The 13,791-nt window shown below is 34.5% G+C and overlaps 2 protein-coding genes and 1 long non-coding RNA gene across 5 annotated transcripts; 1 reads left to right on the forward strand and 2 right to left on the reverse strand.

The window, feature by feature from the left end:
- Nucleotides 1–113: 113 nt before the first annotated feature.
- Nucleotides 114–9,013, reverse strand: si:dkey-182g1.2. 3 transcript variants are annotated; one of them, XM_019117945.2, is made up of 5 exons: nucleotides 8,422–9,013; nucleotides 2,230–2,559; nucleotides 1,505–1,825; nucleotides 1,270–1,377; nucleotides 114–995 (listed from the first exon to the last, which is right to left on the reverse strand). In XM_019117945.2, the coding sequence occupies exons 1-5, from the start codon at nucleotides 8,465–8,467 to the stop codon at nucleotides 946–948; spliced, it is 855 nt and encodes a 284-aa protein (XP_018973490.1). In that variant the 5' UTR covers nucleotides 8,468–9,013; the 3' UTR covers nucleotides 114–945. The 3 variants fall into 3 exon arrangements, with proteins under 3 accessions (XP_018973490.1, XP_018973491.1, XP_042605031.1); XM_019117946.2 differs by having other exon boundaries at nucleotides 1,230–1,377; nucleotides 8,422–9,009; XM_042749097.1 differs by lacking the exon at nucleotides 8,422–9,013 and adding an exon at nucleotides 7,173–7,303.
- On the forward strand, nucleotides 2,958–10,292 carry LOC109104665. Its single transcript, XR_002020256.2, has 2 exons — nucleotides 2,958–3,511; nucleotides 9,794–10,292. It is a non-coding gene; the product is annotated as an uncharacterized LOC109104665 (long non-coding RNA).
- Nucleotides 10,293–11,142: 850 nt separating this feature from the next.
- On the reverse strand, nucleotides 11,143–13,507 carry LOC122141740 (titin-like). Its single transcript, XM_042749800.1, has 5 exons — nucleotides 13,207–13,507; nucleotides 12,629–12,949; nucleotides 12,173–12,466; nucleotides 11,553–11,852; nucleotides 11,143–11,472 (listed from the first exon to the last, which is right to left on the reverse strand). The coding sequence occupies exons 1-5, from the start codon at nucleotides 13,271–13,273 to the stop codon at nucleotides 11,294–11,296; spliced, it is 1,161 nt and encodes a 386-aa protein (XP_042605734.1). The 5' UTR covers nucleotides 13,274–13,507; the 3' UTR covers nucleotides 11,143–11,293.
- Nucleotides 13,508–13,791: the final 284 nt, after the last annotated feature.

The following is a 13,791-nucleotide window of genomic DNA, read 5'->3' on the forward strand; positions in this document are numbered from 1 at the left end:
TAGAACATAAATAAGGAACATGAATGTGTTACAATAAACTTTTTTTTTTTTTTCAAACATTTGACAATTGAAATCATGGTAATTGTAAGCTATAAATAAAAACTGATTAATGCTGCTGCATATATTCCTTCTTTATTATTTCAAATAATTTCCCAATATACAAACAAAGGCATAATTTTCAATAACAACTTAGCAGCCTAACAACATGAATTGGGGGGAATAGTAATCCAATGAATTTACAATAAGTGCAATAACTTTGGCATTCATATTACTTATGAATCTCTGATTTAAAAAAAAGCTTGAATTTCACAATAATAAAAATAAAAAAAGAAATATACCTATACCTATACATAACAGGAAACATTCACCACTCAAATCACTGTTCACAAGAGGAAAGTGAACAACAGTTTATCATAATGTATCCCCATGTAAACATAGTATCAGAGTAACAGTAAAATATAGATCTTAAAAAAAAATGAGGCACAAAATTTCCATAATACTATGGGGGGGGGGGATGCATTTGCAGACTTTAACCAAAAAATAGGCTCATCCCTTAAGTCATTGCACATGCATAAAACAACTATCACACAATCTCCTTTTATAACCCCTTTAAAGCATGAATATAAGGAAAAGTTTTTTTTTGTTTTTTTTTATGGCACCTGCTGATGTCAGGTGATCTAAAGAATTTCCACCTAAAACTTTTAAAGCCGCAGTCAATGGTCCCACCAGCCACCATGATTATATATGTATCAATAACAGGCACGATATCTCGTATATACACGCAAGAAAGAAGTGTACCATAAAGCACTAGGATCATTGATCAGCATGTAGTGCAAACTGTTCCAGTGAATGTACAACATATGTAAGCATATTCTCTACTCTCGATCACAACTCAGCAGCACACAGGTAGATTTCATCCACAGCTCATGTTACAGAAGCACTGAACTATTTCTGTCCTTTCAATGGATCCTGTACTCCGTCCCCTTTATCATCACCTGAAAGGAAGCACAGAAGGAGTAATAAAAGACGGTATAAATTACATTCGCACAAGTGAAGGTAAACTAAAATGTGAAATTGAATCCAGATCTCAAAATCATTCAAGTATTCTTCAGCTGTCATTTAGTGAAATGCTATAAATATTATCTGAACAATCACAGATGTCATTAAACAGTGCAGCAAATCATTAAGATAAACACAACATTTCAAAATTCTGCATTAAAAATGCTTACTTTGGTTAATGCTGGCCATGCATGCAAAGTTAATACTGGCCTTGTTGACGTTGTCTCTTATTCCGACAGTAAATCCCAACCACCACCACGATCAGTGTAATAACACACACACATATCAGCACTATAATGCCTGTGGACAGACCAGCTTCTGTAAAGGACAAAGAGAGACAATCAGCTGTAAAATAAATCCTGTTACAAGCATCTTGCGTTTATAATCTTCAATCAGTTACACAGTTCAGGGTCTCTCCGTTACAAACCAAAAACACTCTACTCACCATCGACCGTGACTCGAAACTTCCTGTGTTTGGTCGCTATGTTTGTACCTTGCACCTGTAGTTTATAAAGTCCAGAGTCTGTGGTTCTGGTGTTTGTGATGGTCAGAGATCCGGTCTGACTCAGCTGCAGTCTGTCTCTGAATCGCTCATCAGTTTCATCATATGAGGGGTTTTTACTGGTTTGTTTGTTGATTTGAGCGATGGGAGTCTCTCCATCTTCGAACTTCCATTCTATCACATCATAATTGTGTATATCAGCAATATTATGCTGTAAAATGGCAGACTCTCCCGCCGTTACTGAAACTTTTGTAGGAATTGCATCTGAAATACATGTGGAATAATGCACATACATAACTGATGTTAATGATTGTGTTCTGACAATAATTCTAATACACCCAAAATAATAATAATAATTAATTATATATATATATATATATATATATATATATATATATATATATATATATATATATATATAAATATATATAATTTGTTTTAGGATTCTGTGATTAATAAAAAGTTAAAAAGAACAGCATTTATTTAAAAATAAATTTTGTAATATATATATATATATATATATATATATATATATATATATATATATATATATTCATTTTTAACACTTTAAATTTAAAGAAACATTCTGCATGACCTGAACACTGCGATTCAATTTAGAAAGAATAAGTATTAAAATATGTTGCTCTATGTCATAAATGAGTGCTTACCAAGGACGGTAACCTTAAATCTCCTGTATGTTGTGTTAGTGATATTGGTGATCTTCACTTCATAAAGCCCAGAGAGTGAGGTTCTGGTGTTTCTGATGGAGAGGTCCCCAGTTTGAGCGTTTATTTGGAGTTTGTCTTTGAATCTTGCATCATCAGTATCAGATAATAAGGGATTATTGGCCTTGACTGTAGCTATGACCACAGATCCAAACTTCCACACTATCTCATCATCTTTCTGTAGTTTGGTAATACAATTGGTGTCTAGGATGACAGAATCTCCTTCCATCAACTCACGAATCTCCACCGGATCGGTCTCAACACCAAACACACCTGGAGAACAAACAGAAACATACAACTCCTGTATAATAATAATACCATGACATTTTTCAGCTGAGATGATAAGCTTAATGCCATCTGCAACGGTTCACAAGTAGCTCTTTCTATGTAGAACTACAAATGAGCCCCACATTTAGAAGAAGAAAAAAACTGTATATTACTAAATACATTGATAGCTCTTAAAAAAGCAATATACATGTACATATAAACACGTACAAACATACAGAACACACAACACGTGTTTAAACAAATCATTGTAATATAATGTGCATCCACATGCATCTGTAGCCTACCTTAAATATATAAAAAATAGAAAAATAAGCCATTTAATATTTTAAACATTTCAAATATTTCAAATAAACATTCTGTGTCAGTGAATATCATAGTGTGTGTTACACGTTATTGTATATTACTTAAATTGCATGTTACATGAGAAATAAATTATGGTCAGACTAATGTTTTTATAGTAATATAATACACTATATTTACAAACCATTTCAGAAATCTGGTAAGGCATATGTAAGGCAGGATTCGAATCCTAAAAAAAAATCAAACACAAAAGCGGTCTCATTCAAAATAAACGAGTAGTTTCGTCCTTGGGTTTTAAATGAAGTCTCGCGAGAGCGCGGACGAGCAGAATGCGGAAACTGGCGTGCGATTGTCTGGCTGCGATATTAAAATTGAAACTGGGTGATACAGTATAGCGCTTTATAACATACAGACACGACGATGTTTTTCTTCTGTTTAATTCAATAGTAAGATGTTTACGTTATTTGTTGGTTTTGTTGAGCCATTAAGGCGGATTAAAACAACTGTATTGGATTTATTTTTAAATAAAAAAAATGTTGATGGAGATCAATACGCGTTTAGAAACTATTGAGAGCCGAAGCGGTGGATAATGCGTTATATACGACCTACATTGCGACGGGCAGGCAACAAATTAAGGGTAAGGAAAATATTTTTCTACACAAAGAAGCTGTTTTGTAAGTGTATTGCTCGTATAATGTCATACGTTTAGATAGAGATCTGTCATCGGACAAAAACGGTGGATTCACTGAGAAACTTTTGACAAAGAATCAAACTTCCGGTAGTGTTTGAGCCATACGCTGTATATTACCTTGACGAAATCAACATTATACACACTTATGTCAAACAGTTTGTCAGAAGGAGACGTTATTTTTGTCGTTACGCTGACGTTCTTGCTCCTAGAGCGGACTCGACGCCCTTCGGGCGGTGAATATTGTTTTCGACACAAAGTCGCGTTCTTCCAGCAGAGGGCGATTTACGGCTCAGCCTAACGATTAATATTGAGAAATATACAAATATATGGAGGGTTCTGGCCTCTTTTAAGACATTTGAAAATCTAAACGTACTAGCTACAAGAATAAAGCTCTAATAAAGACCCTGCACATGCGACTATAAAACTATTCCCTCAAATCATCCTCATCTGTCGCTGTGATCCACTCTTCTGTATCAGCGATGAGAAAAGTAACGGGTGCCAGATGACAATGCCGTCTGAAAACCTTGAGAAACGGTCTGGACAATGATTTACGTGAATAATCACACTGAGAAGCTTAAACTACAACTGAATCGACAAATTTAATACTTATGAAATAGATAGGTCTACAGTGTAGAGATAAACTTCTGTAAGTGGCACATAATGGAAAATACCAACAAACAACACAAACTGACTATAAGAAAAATCACAGCAATAAGTTCATGAACCATGTCCACATGACATTTCAATTGTAAATTTGGTAAATTAATGGACATGCATGTGCTTTTCATGTTTATGGGTGATTTCAAGTGTCTTGCTGTGACATGCTGCACATAAAAATATTAAAACATCAAGCTTTTTTTATTGTTCTTACATTACTTTTAGTCATAATGAATTTAAAAAAAAAAAAAAAAAAAACAACTAATTATTTAATGAAGCCTCCAGGCTGCACATGCAATACTTATAAAATTCTAAATATTGAGAAAATCGTCTTTAAAGTTATCCAAATGAATTCTTAGCAATGCATATTACTAATCAAAAATTAAGTTTTGATATATTTATGGTAGGAAATTTTCAAATCAAATTATCTTCATGGAACATGATCTTTAATCAATATCCTAATGATTTTTGGCATAAAAGAAAAAATTATAATTTTTTGGCTATTGCTAAAAATATACCCAAGCAACTTAAGACTGGTTTTGTGGTCCAGGGTCACACACACACACACACACATACATCTATATATATACAAAGTCTAATAAAGTAATTAAAAAAATGTTTAATAGTAGTAATATGGATAACTTATTTTTACATTTTTTAAATAAGCATGGTGCGTTTTAAACCAATACTCAGGTTTGTAATTTAATGTCCTGCTATCTATTTTCAAGAAGACAAACAGATTTAGTAACATTTCGTGTGTGTCAATGCTAAATATGGGTGAATAAATTACACAAGTTACATTTTGGGGATCTGTCCCTTTAAGTGTTTAGCTGCTTCTACACAAAAGCAGGTTGTTCAGCGTGTTGAGGCCTCTCTCCTCCAGTGACTTTCATTCAAACAGAATGGCCTCTTGTCTTCAATTACGTTCTTTTTTTGCTCACTTGGAAGGCTCCCACTGGGGGAGGGGCTCTTGCAAAACACTCAAAACTGCCAAGCTTCAAAATTCCTTTCTTACTTCCTGATAGGACGCTGATTATCAACATTTTTAAAACCACAAAGATTGGCCACTTAGAAATCAAACTTTTACATCATAGAAAATCCCAACTAACTATTGTTGAAAACAGACCACAATTAAAATGATATTAATTGATGATAAAACTGTAAGAACTTTATAGATTTTGCATTGAGGACAGCAACTGTGCTTTCTTCCCATTCTTCACATCTAAAATTGTACAGTATTCCTGGTTAAACCATTGTTAAAGGGATCATTCATCTAAAATTATTATTTTTTTCTTTCTCTCTCCTTTATGTTATTTAAAAACCTGTATGACATACCTTCTTTTAAAATGCAAGGTAATAAGACCCCAAACAGCACAAATCTAGGTGAAGGTTATTTAACATTTTGTTTAGCACAGCTGGCACCATATGGCTCTAGAATGTCAAGGTCATGGGTTCGACTGCCAGGGAACAAAAATATAAGCACAGCAACGTGGCCCTAGACATGCAACAACTTGCAATTGAGCTACAATATCATACCTTCACATTTGCTCAAAGATATTTCACAGTTTTTGTTGTAGAAATAGTCTGTGTGATATTTTGATCTTGAAGGTTAAGGATACTTGGTCAAAACATAAAAAATAATCTACACAATAATTGCACTACTATACTACATTTTTAGTTCTTTAAAAAGAAAACTGTTCAATTCAGGTACTCAAATGATCTTGTGATTACTTTTATAAACCGCACATAGATTATGCATTATCATAGACTGTAGAAAATCATGGCTTAGTGTCCGTGACATCACCCGTAGGTTTCTAAAGAGCGTTTTTGAAGCTCGAAGTGGGCGAAGCCAGCCGTCACCATCTTGGCAGTGTGTCACCACACGTCACTCCCGAATAATCAAAAATGGGTAAAGAGGCAGGAGCTGGTTGCTGAAACCACGCCCACCTAGCTCGACGGTGGTGACAGCAGTGGCAATCCACCTGTCACTCAAGTGGACACACCCTTAATTATGCAGAACTTTAAGGCTTAATATAACTTATATAAAATGGATGATTTATATATATATAAAAAAAGATCAACTAGCTATACAGACCGAAACCACTTTTTGTACCAGGCTGTAAACATATATATATATATACATATGTGTATGTTGTTATTTTTTTTTCCTGCTGTAAATTTTGTTATTTTAACATGGGGAGTCTATGGGACTGTCTACCTTTTGGAGCCAGGCTCTAGCGGCCAGTCGGTGAATTGCAGTTTTAGTCACTTCCTTGTTGGTTCCACGTGAGCGACCGGAAGGTTGTCCGTGTGCATTATGCATATGGCGAATGCTTTATCTAAACTGACTGATGCTGCATTCAATGCATGTATTTTATCATCTCATGCATTCTCTGAGAATCGAACCTATGACCATGGCGTTGTTTTAATTAAACAAAAATTGGAGCTTTACATCAGCAGTATTTTTAGCAACACACATTTGTTAGTAGCCTACATCGCAGATTGATAAAGAATTAAGTGCAGGCCTAGGAACACATTGCAATCTTTTTACAGTATCCACTGATGAAGAAAACCACAGCAAAACATCACAAACGTCAAACTCACCATTCATTCCATTACAAACCAACAAAATCGTTGATAACTTCTTTACATACGCATTCAGCAAGCTATAGCCCCTTTTTCACCAAAGCAAGGTCTTTATAATGTGCTGTGAATAAAATCAACCGCAGCAAAGTGGAAATTATTCATATTTCTTCAATGCCCCCACTATTAATAACACATCAAGGCGAAACGCGCTGTTGCGTTGTGAATAGCTACTTAATTCATAACCCAAAATCAATAGAGTCAGTGTAGCGTGAATTAACGCCTTAGTTTTCCATTAATTTTAACTAATATAATGCCAGTTAAACTGTTTAAAAATTGTATAACTTGGCTGAATACGTGAACTCACCTGAATATAAACACATCCGGTTTGATGCATAGATAACCTAATGTTCCTCTCTCGCCCCCTTGTGTATTGAGGTTGCCAGACCTTTGCACGAGCTCACTCGCATACCTTCGCAACAAATCGCATAGCTGTCATAGGGATTGGACGTTCACTGTAAGTACATTAATGTAAAGGCATTTGTTCGCGTTTAATTAAAAAAAAAAAAAAAATCTATTAAAATCATCATCACGGCGTATGCTAATAATATAGGCTAACTTATGTATTTAACCAGAAATATTCTAAACATAGACAATTGTATTACATTTATAAATTATAATTATGTTTTAGTTATTGAATGAAAGTTTATTGGCATTTTGCTTGGTATTGGTCCGCTATTAGCCTATACATCATATAGAATTAGAATAAACAAGGATAGCCTATAGTTTGCTAAATCCTATAATATTTTCATACAGATGCTTCAGCTTTCAAGCTAGCTGTCCCATAGTACAACATAAAAAAATCATGAAAAACTGGTTTATGCAGCTAAACACGACGAACTGTACTGTACGATGAACTTGCGTAATATAGCCTACACTCAACATAAATACCGCATTACCATCATATGTAGTCCATATATCGCGTTTATATTCGGTTTATGATTATGATTGAGATGCATTTGAGAAAACAAAGCAGGGAGGGACTGTAGGCTACATCATTGGCTACAGCATGACGTAAAGCAAAAACAACTGATCTGTTAAAACAGCCATGACAATTGCATCGACAAAATTAATCAGACCCCAATTCTATATATATTTGCTATACAGAAGAAACTCGAATAAAGATTTGTGACGAATACGCATAAGGCCTACTGGCATCTCGGAATCCTGATTATTAAACCAAAATCGCACAGATTGCACGAATGGACACTGGAGAGACAATAATTAAATTTAGTTAAGTAGCATATACCACACACAGTTCTCAAAGCCCCGACGTGAATTGGATATCAACCTCCAAAAGGCTGTTATCGCAAGGCCTGAACTTGAAACCCAGTGGCGTCCGAGGATTTATAAAGGGAAATAATAGTGCAGAATTCAGCACATACGCCATTTTTATTCTCTGTCTTGTATCCAAATAAAAAACAATCGCTACGAGCATGATAAACACCGCAAGCAGTATGAAAATACGCGTATAAAAGAAAATAATACGCATTATTTCCGGTTCTATTAATTAAAACCGAAAGTGTTATAGCTACAAAAATAAAATTACTACTTACCGTTCACGAATAATAAGACAGGAAACATCAAATTCGCGATGCCCATCCTGATTGTAGAGTTGTGTTATTTCTGGAGCTTAAAAAAGATGAAGATCGTAGCTAGAAATATCCATATAAATCTGTGGTGTTGTCGTTTCTCTGCCGCACCCCAGCCAGATTGATAACGACAATTACTAAAAAACAGCTAAATAATGACTGAGACTATTTTGAATTTACTAAGATTAAAGTCTGTTATTCTTTAAGATTTGACCGACGTGGAAAATGGTTTACGTTCCCTTAATGTTACCAATACAAGTGAGCGCAGAACTCGCTCGAAATGGCTGATTCTTCCGTCTGGCAGGTAACGTGACGCGGGACGACACCGACTCATAACGCCACCTACCGTACAAAAAAACATACATGCAAACCATACCAAGTCTCCCCATAAAATATGTCTACGCCTGTTCTGTCTGGACATGAGAGAACGTAATTCTCAGTTTACTGTGAGAAATAATGTGAGAAAGTGTCAAGTTTTAATTGTAAGCTCATAAGAAATATAAGCCATTTAGAATAAAAAAAGATGATTGACATTACTCCAGTTGTACCCATACTCCTCAAACACAAAAACTTATTTACCACATGACTATGATAGTATGGTTTAGTATTATTTAGCACTGTTTTGACCCTATAGATCAAGACGTTTCTGAGCATACTTAAGAATCATATTGGCATTTGTGGACAGGTGGTTGCCTGCTTAAGCTATTACCTGTCAGATAACTACAATATTATTTTTGTAAATGAAGAGATGGCAAAAGTGACACAGGTAAAGTGTGGTGTGCCACAGGGCTCAGTCCTAGGTCCTTTGTAGTTCTTCATTTACAAGTTTAACTACAACTGATATTTTTGGGATATTATAACATGGGTGAAATTCATCTTTATATTTCCACATTCAAAGCTGGTTTATTGCATTTTGACTACATTTTGATTAATTTACATCTAGTAAATAAAATTAAACGTTAACTAAGCAGTGGTTGGTCTGACTGGACCTAATGTCCATATAAATGCTTTCGTACAGATATATTACTATTTTATGAATTGTTCTCAATCTGTTAATGAATAGAAAAGACAGTTTCGGTATTCATAACATAAATAATAGATTATTGTAATAAACTGGTTGTCCCACTTTATCAATAAAAAAGAAATGCAGCCTGTTCTAAATTCTGCAACCAGAGATTTGATCATTTCAGTCAATCAGTTATCATCTTCTCTTCTACTGCAATCAAATTACATTCATATTAAAAGTAAAACATGTAAACTATTAAATTCACCTGTTAATTCTACAACTGTATTGGTTGAAGGGGGATCCTGACTGCTTTTTTTGTCTTTCCTGCAGCCGTGATCATCAAAGTTCCAGCAGCAGTTGACATGAGATGAGTGGAGACTGGACATGGAGAAACGAAGGCATTCATTAGTGTACTTGAATGTCTCAGCTTGATCTATAACAAACACTATGAAAACTCCACAAATTGGCTTGTAATTTTCTAATATAAATAGGTCATGTGAGGGAAACATTTATTGAGAATGATGTGTTTTGCAAGTGTTTATTCCTGTTAAAAATGTAACCGAAATTGCATTGACCTTGATTGACATTTTACACACAAATGCTTTCAGTTTAAACAGATAGAGTAAGTAAAGGAAAAACAGATTCCAGAGACATTAAACAGAATATTTGTAGATCCAAACTAAATGCTCATGCATTTTGTCTGTGTTAATGTAATTTGTGGCCATGTATAGAAAGATTCTTTTATTTTGAGTTTACGTTTGGTCACTGATGTAGTAGTGCTTACTATTGTGGTGTTTAAAGGAAAATAAAACTAATTTGATAAATCCTACACTTTTCCTGTTTGAAGTCTTTTTAATCTATAGTATGTTTCTGTCTTGTAACAGATTACACATAATTCAGTTTTTTATAATTAACTGCCATCTGTTCATATGAAACATTTTCTGATGTAACTGAAATGGTTACATGGAAGAAATTGAACTTTTACAAACTAATTTTGTAAGTGAATTATCAAAAACTTTTTATTACAGTTTTTTGGGGGTGCAAGTATGGGAACTGCTGGAATATATCTAACAAAGGGGGAAACAAATGTGATTTAAGCATACCTAACTAAAAACTTGAGTTTGCAATCTAGGTCGAGCAAGACTATATAACAGGTAAATAAATAAATTATACAGTCTCAAGACATTTGATATCTTTAATGAATTTGCTGGATATTACAGTTAAAATAAAAAAAAAGAAAAAATCTATATGTCAGACAAACATGTTTTTCACACAATATAAAGTATTTCTCATTAAAACATCTAAATATATATATATATATATATATATATATATATTTATATATATATATATATATATATATATATATATATATATAAAGATGTTGCAATGAGAAATACTTTATATTGTGTGTGTGTGTGTGTGTCTGTGTGTGTGTGTATGTATGTATGTATATATATATATATATATATATATATATATATATATATATATATATATATATATATGTTATAATGAAACAATGAAAATAATTTCTTCTTAGTATAAAAGTATAAAAACTTTACATTGAATAGTGGGAAAAAAACATGACATAAAGTCACAAAAAGTACCTAATATAACCACCAGATGGCAATATGACAAGATAGGAAACGCTTAAAAAGTGTACATTACAGCATTGGTTTTCATGTTTTGATTACTGTCGATTTTATTATTCTGTATGTATGATTGACAGCATGCAAGCTGTCAAGTGATTTTTAGATGCATTTAACCTGGAATATTCCTTATTTATATTCCTAAAAAGAATAAAGAACAGAGTAACATTATCGCCCCCTAGTGAATTGATGCAACATCATCATATTCATCTGCATGCGGTGTCTGCTCTCTCGTCTTCGGATAGGATCTTCTTGATCTAATGTCATAAACCAGCACAGCAACAGTAGCCACGCCCACCAGAACAGAGCCAGCCAATCGGATCACAGTTTCAGTAAAACCACAGCAGTGGACAGGGCCTGAGCAAAGACAAAACAAAAACACCACAAAGCAATTCAAGTTTGTATACGTTACATTTCTAACATAACAGTTCATGTACCTGAACATGGCTGACAGAGCTGATCGATGTCCGGATGTTGAGTCTGGTTGCTGATGGGATTGTTAATCACACAGCTGTAGGTGTTTTTATATTCCACCTGATATTCCACCTCCAGAGGTAGAGAGAGACTGATGCTGAGATCAGATGCTCTAGTGGTGGAGAATAAACTGTTTCCTTTGTACCAGGAAAGAGTCACGTGACTCACATTCACCACTGAACACAGCAATGAACAATTCTGCTGTGATGAAGATAAAGAACAAGTTGGAGAGTCCCTGGTGATGACAGGAATCGGCAGAGGAGCTGAAGAACATAAAAGAACAGAGAGAAACTATATGAACAATAAAGTTTATAATAAATATAAGCCTGTTAAATTAAGCACTTAGATGTTCACAGACTATCTTTTTTACAGGGTCTAAATTTGCGATGTGGAGATTCAAACTGATAAATGTGACCACCACAGTGTGCAGTTTACCATTGATTGCCATCTCATCCACTCAAATAACACAAAGCTAACAAATCTTATATGCTACAGTTAGATATAAAATATGGAAAAATGCAAAATGATTTGAAAAATGTCTAAATTGCATACTTAATAATCACTAATATCAACATTGACGTACCTGGACATGGCCAACAAAGTTCACTAATGTCCAGATGTGTGGTCTGGTTTCTGATGAGATTGTTGATCACACAGCTGTAGGTGTTATTATCCTGATATTCCACCTCCAGAGGTAGAGAGAGACTGATGCTGAGATCAGACACACTCATGCTGGACAATAAACTGTTTCCTTTGTACCAGGAGAGAGTCACATTACCCACATTCACCACTGAACACACCAGTGAACAATATGATGATGATGAGGATGAAGAACATTGTGAAGAGTCTCTGGTGATGACAGGAATGGGAAGAAGAGCTGGAAAAGGATATGAAATGACCAATTAGAATAAGTTTACTGAAAAAAAAAAAAAAAGTTTTATATTAGAGTGTTTACGATGCAAAATAAATAAATAAATAAATAAATAAATTATTCGTTAAACACAATATTAAGAACAAACAACATTGTTTCTCTACTCACCATAGACAGACACTGTGAATGTTTTGTGTGAGGGTGTATCACTTAATATCTCTAGTTTATAGAGTCCAGCATGTTCAGGTCTGATGTTTTTAATGGTCAGCGATCCAGTGTTATAGTTCAGCACCAGTCTGTCTTTGAACCTCCCATCAGCTCCGTCATGAACTTTGAAGACTCCATCCTCCTTTTTGACTTGAGCAATGAGAACCTTTTGAGGTCCAAACATCCAAAACAGTTCTTCATCTCTCTGTTTCTCAGTTTGTAGAGTGACAGAATCTCCCTCTACTGCTGTTTTAATTTCACCTGTCTCAACACCAAACACACCTGGAGAACAATGGAACGGGGATTTTCACTCAATCACATATTATTTGGTACAAAGTGTTTATTACCTGGTACAAGGTAGATTATCAAGGACCAGAATCAAAACAGCTAAGATGCTTTGGTAACTAATGACCAGTTTGGACCTGGTCAAAAATAGCTGCCTTACTGGCCTTTCCCACCCAAAAGACAGTAATTCTTGATTTTATAGCTGACTTATCTCTAATATAAAGAGCTGATGCCATAAAACATGAATAACTTACCCATCCGACCTTCAAAATGCAAGCAGAACCAAACAAATGCATAAAAGATTTTCTTTGACTGAGACATCACTTAACGTGTCTGGAAAATAAAATAAAAAATCCCTTAAGTAAAACGAATTTCCTAAAACGTTGCCCTAGGAGCGTTCCCGTGCGTTTCTGAAGATATTTAACCAATTATAGCCTATTTTAAAAACGAACGGGAATTTGTAGCTTCGTGGTCTGTAAAGAAATAACACACGGCGTTACATTCAGTCAGAGCTGAACTTCTCCACGCGCCAGAACGTGCGCGCGCGTCTGTGAACGCGCTCGATTGTCAGTGAACGCCTTTGTGTCTTTCAGTTATGCACCGGGGTTAATTTATATATAAATGTAATTAATTGTATTTTATGACTGAATACTTAAACTGATTTCATTCAACTTCATATATAATTAATTTATTCATTTATATAACCCTTTTTTTTCTTTCTTAACATTCTTCAAGTTCAGTTTAGTCAAATCGAAACCTGACGTGGCCTGATTCCTTTAGATCTGGAAAGAAATGCGGTTTTGGTCTGATACATGGACGAACGTCTTGAAGTGTGTTTC

Source organism: Cyprinus carpio, chromosome B22 (genome assembly GCF_018340385.1).
Source record: "Cyprinus carpio isolate SPL01 chromosome B22, ASM1834038v1, whole genome shotgun sequence".
NCBI classification, from domain to species: domain Eukaryota; kingdom Metazoa; phylum Chordata; class Actinopteri; order Cypriniformes; family Cyprinidae; genus Cyprinus; species Cyprinus carpio.

Excerpts from the sequence above, each read along its gene's own strand:
- si:dkey-182g1.2 (XM_019117945.2), bottom strand. The coding sequence starts at position 8,467 with ATGGGCATCGCGAATTTGATGTTTCCTGTCTTATTATTCGTGAACG. Across the intron at positions 2,560-8,421 it reads TGTCTTATTATTCGTGAACG|GTGTGTTTGGTGTTGAGACC; the intron begins GTAAGTAGTAAT and ends TTTGTTCTCCAG. Across the intron at positions 1,826-2,229 it reads ATTTAAGGTTACCGTCCTTG|ATGCAATTCCTACAAAAGTT; the intron begins GTAAGCACTCAT and ends CATGTATTTCAG.
- LOC122141740 (XM_042749800.1), bottom strand. The coding sequence starts at position 13,273 with ATGTCTCAGTCAAAGAAAATCTTTTATGCATTTGTTTGGTTCTGCTTG. Across the intron at positions 12,950-13,206 it reads GCATTTTGAAGGTCGGATGG|GTGTGTTTGGTGTTGAGACA; the intron begins GTAAGTTATTCA and ends ATTGTTCTCCAG. Across the intron at positions 11,473-11,552 it reads GCTCTGTCAGCCATGTTCAG|GCCCTGTCCACTGCTGTGGT; the intron begins GTACATGAACTG and ends GTCTTTGCTCAG.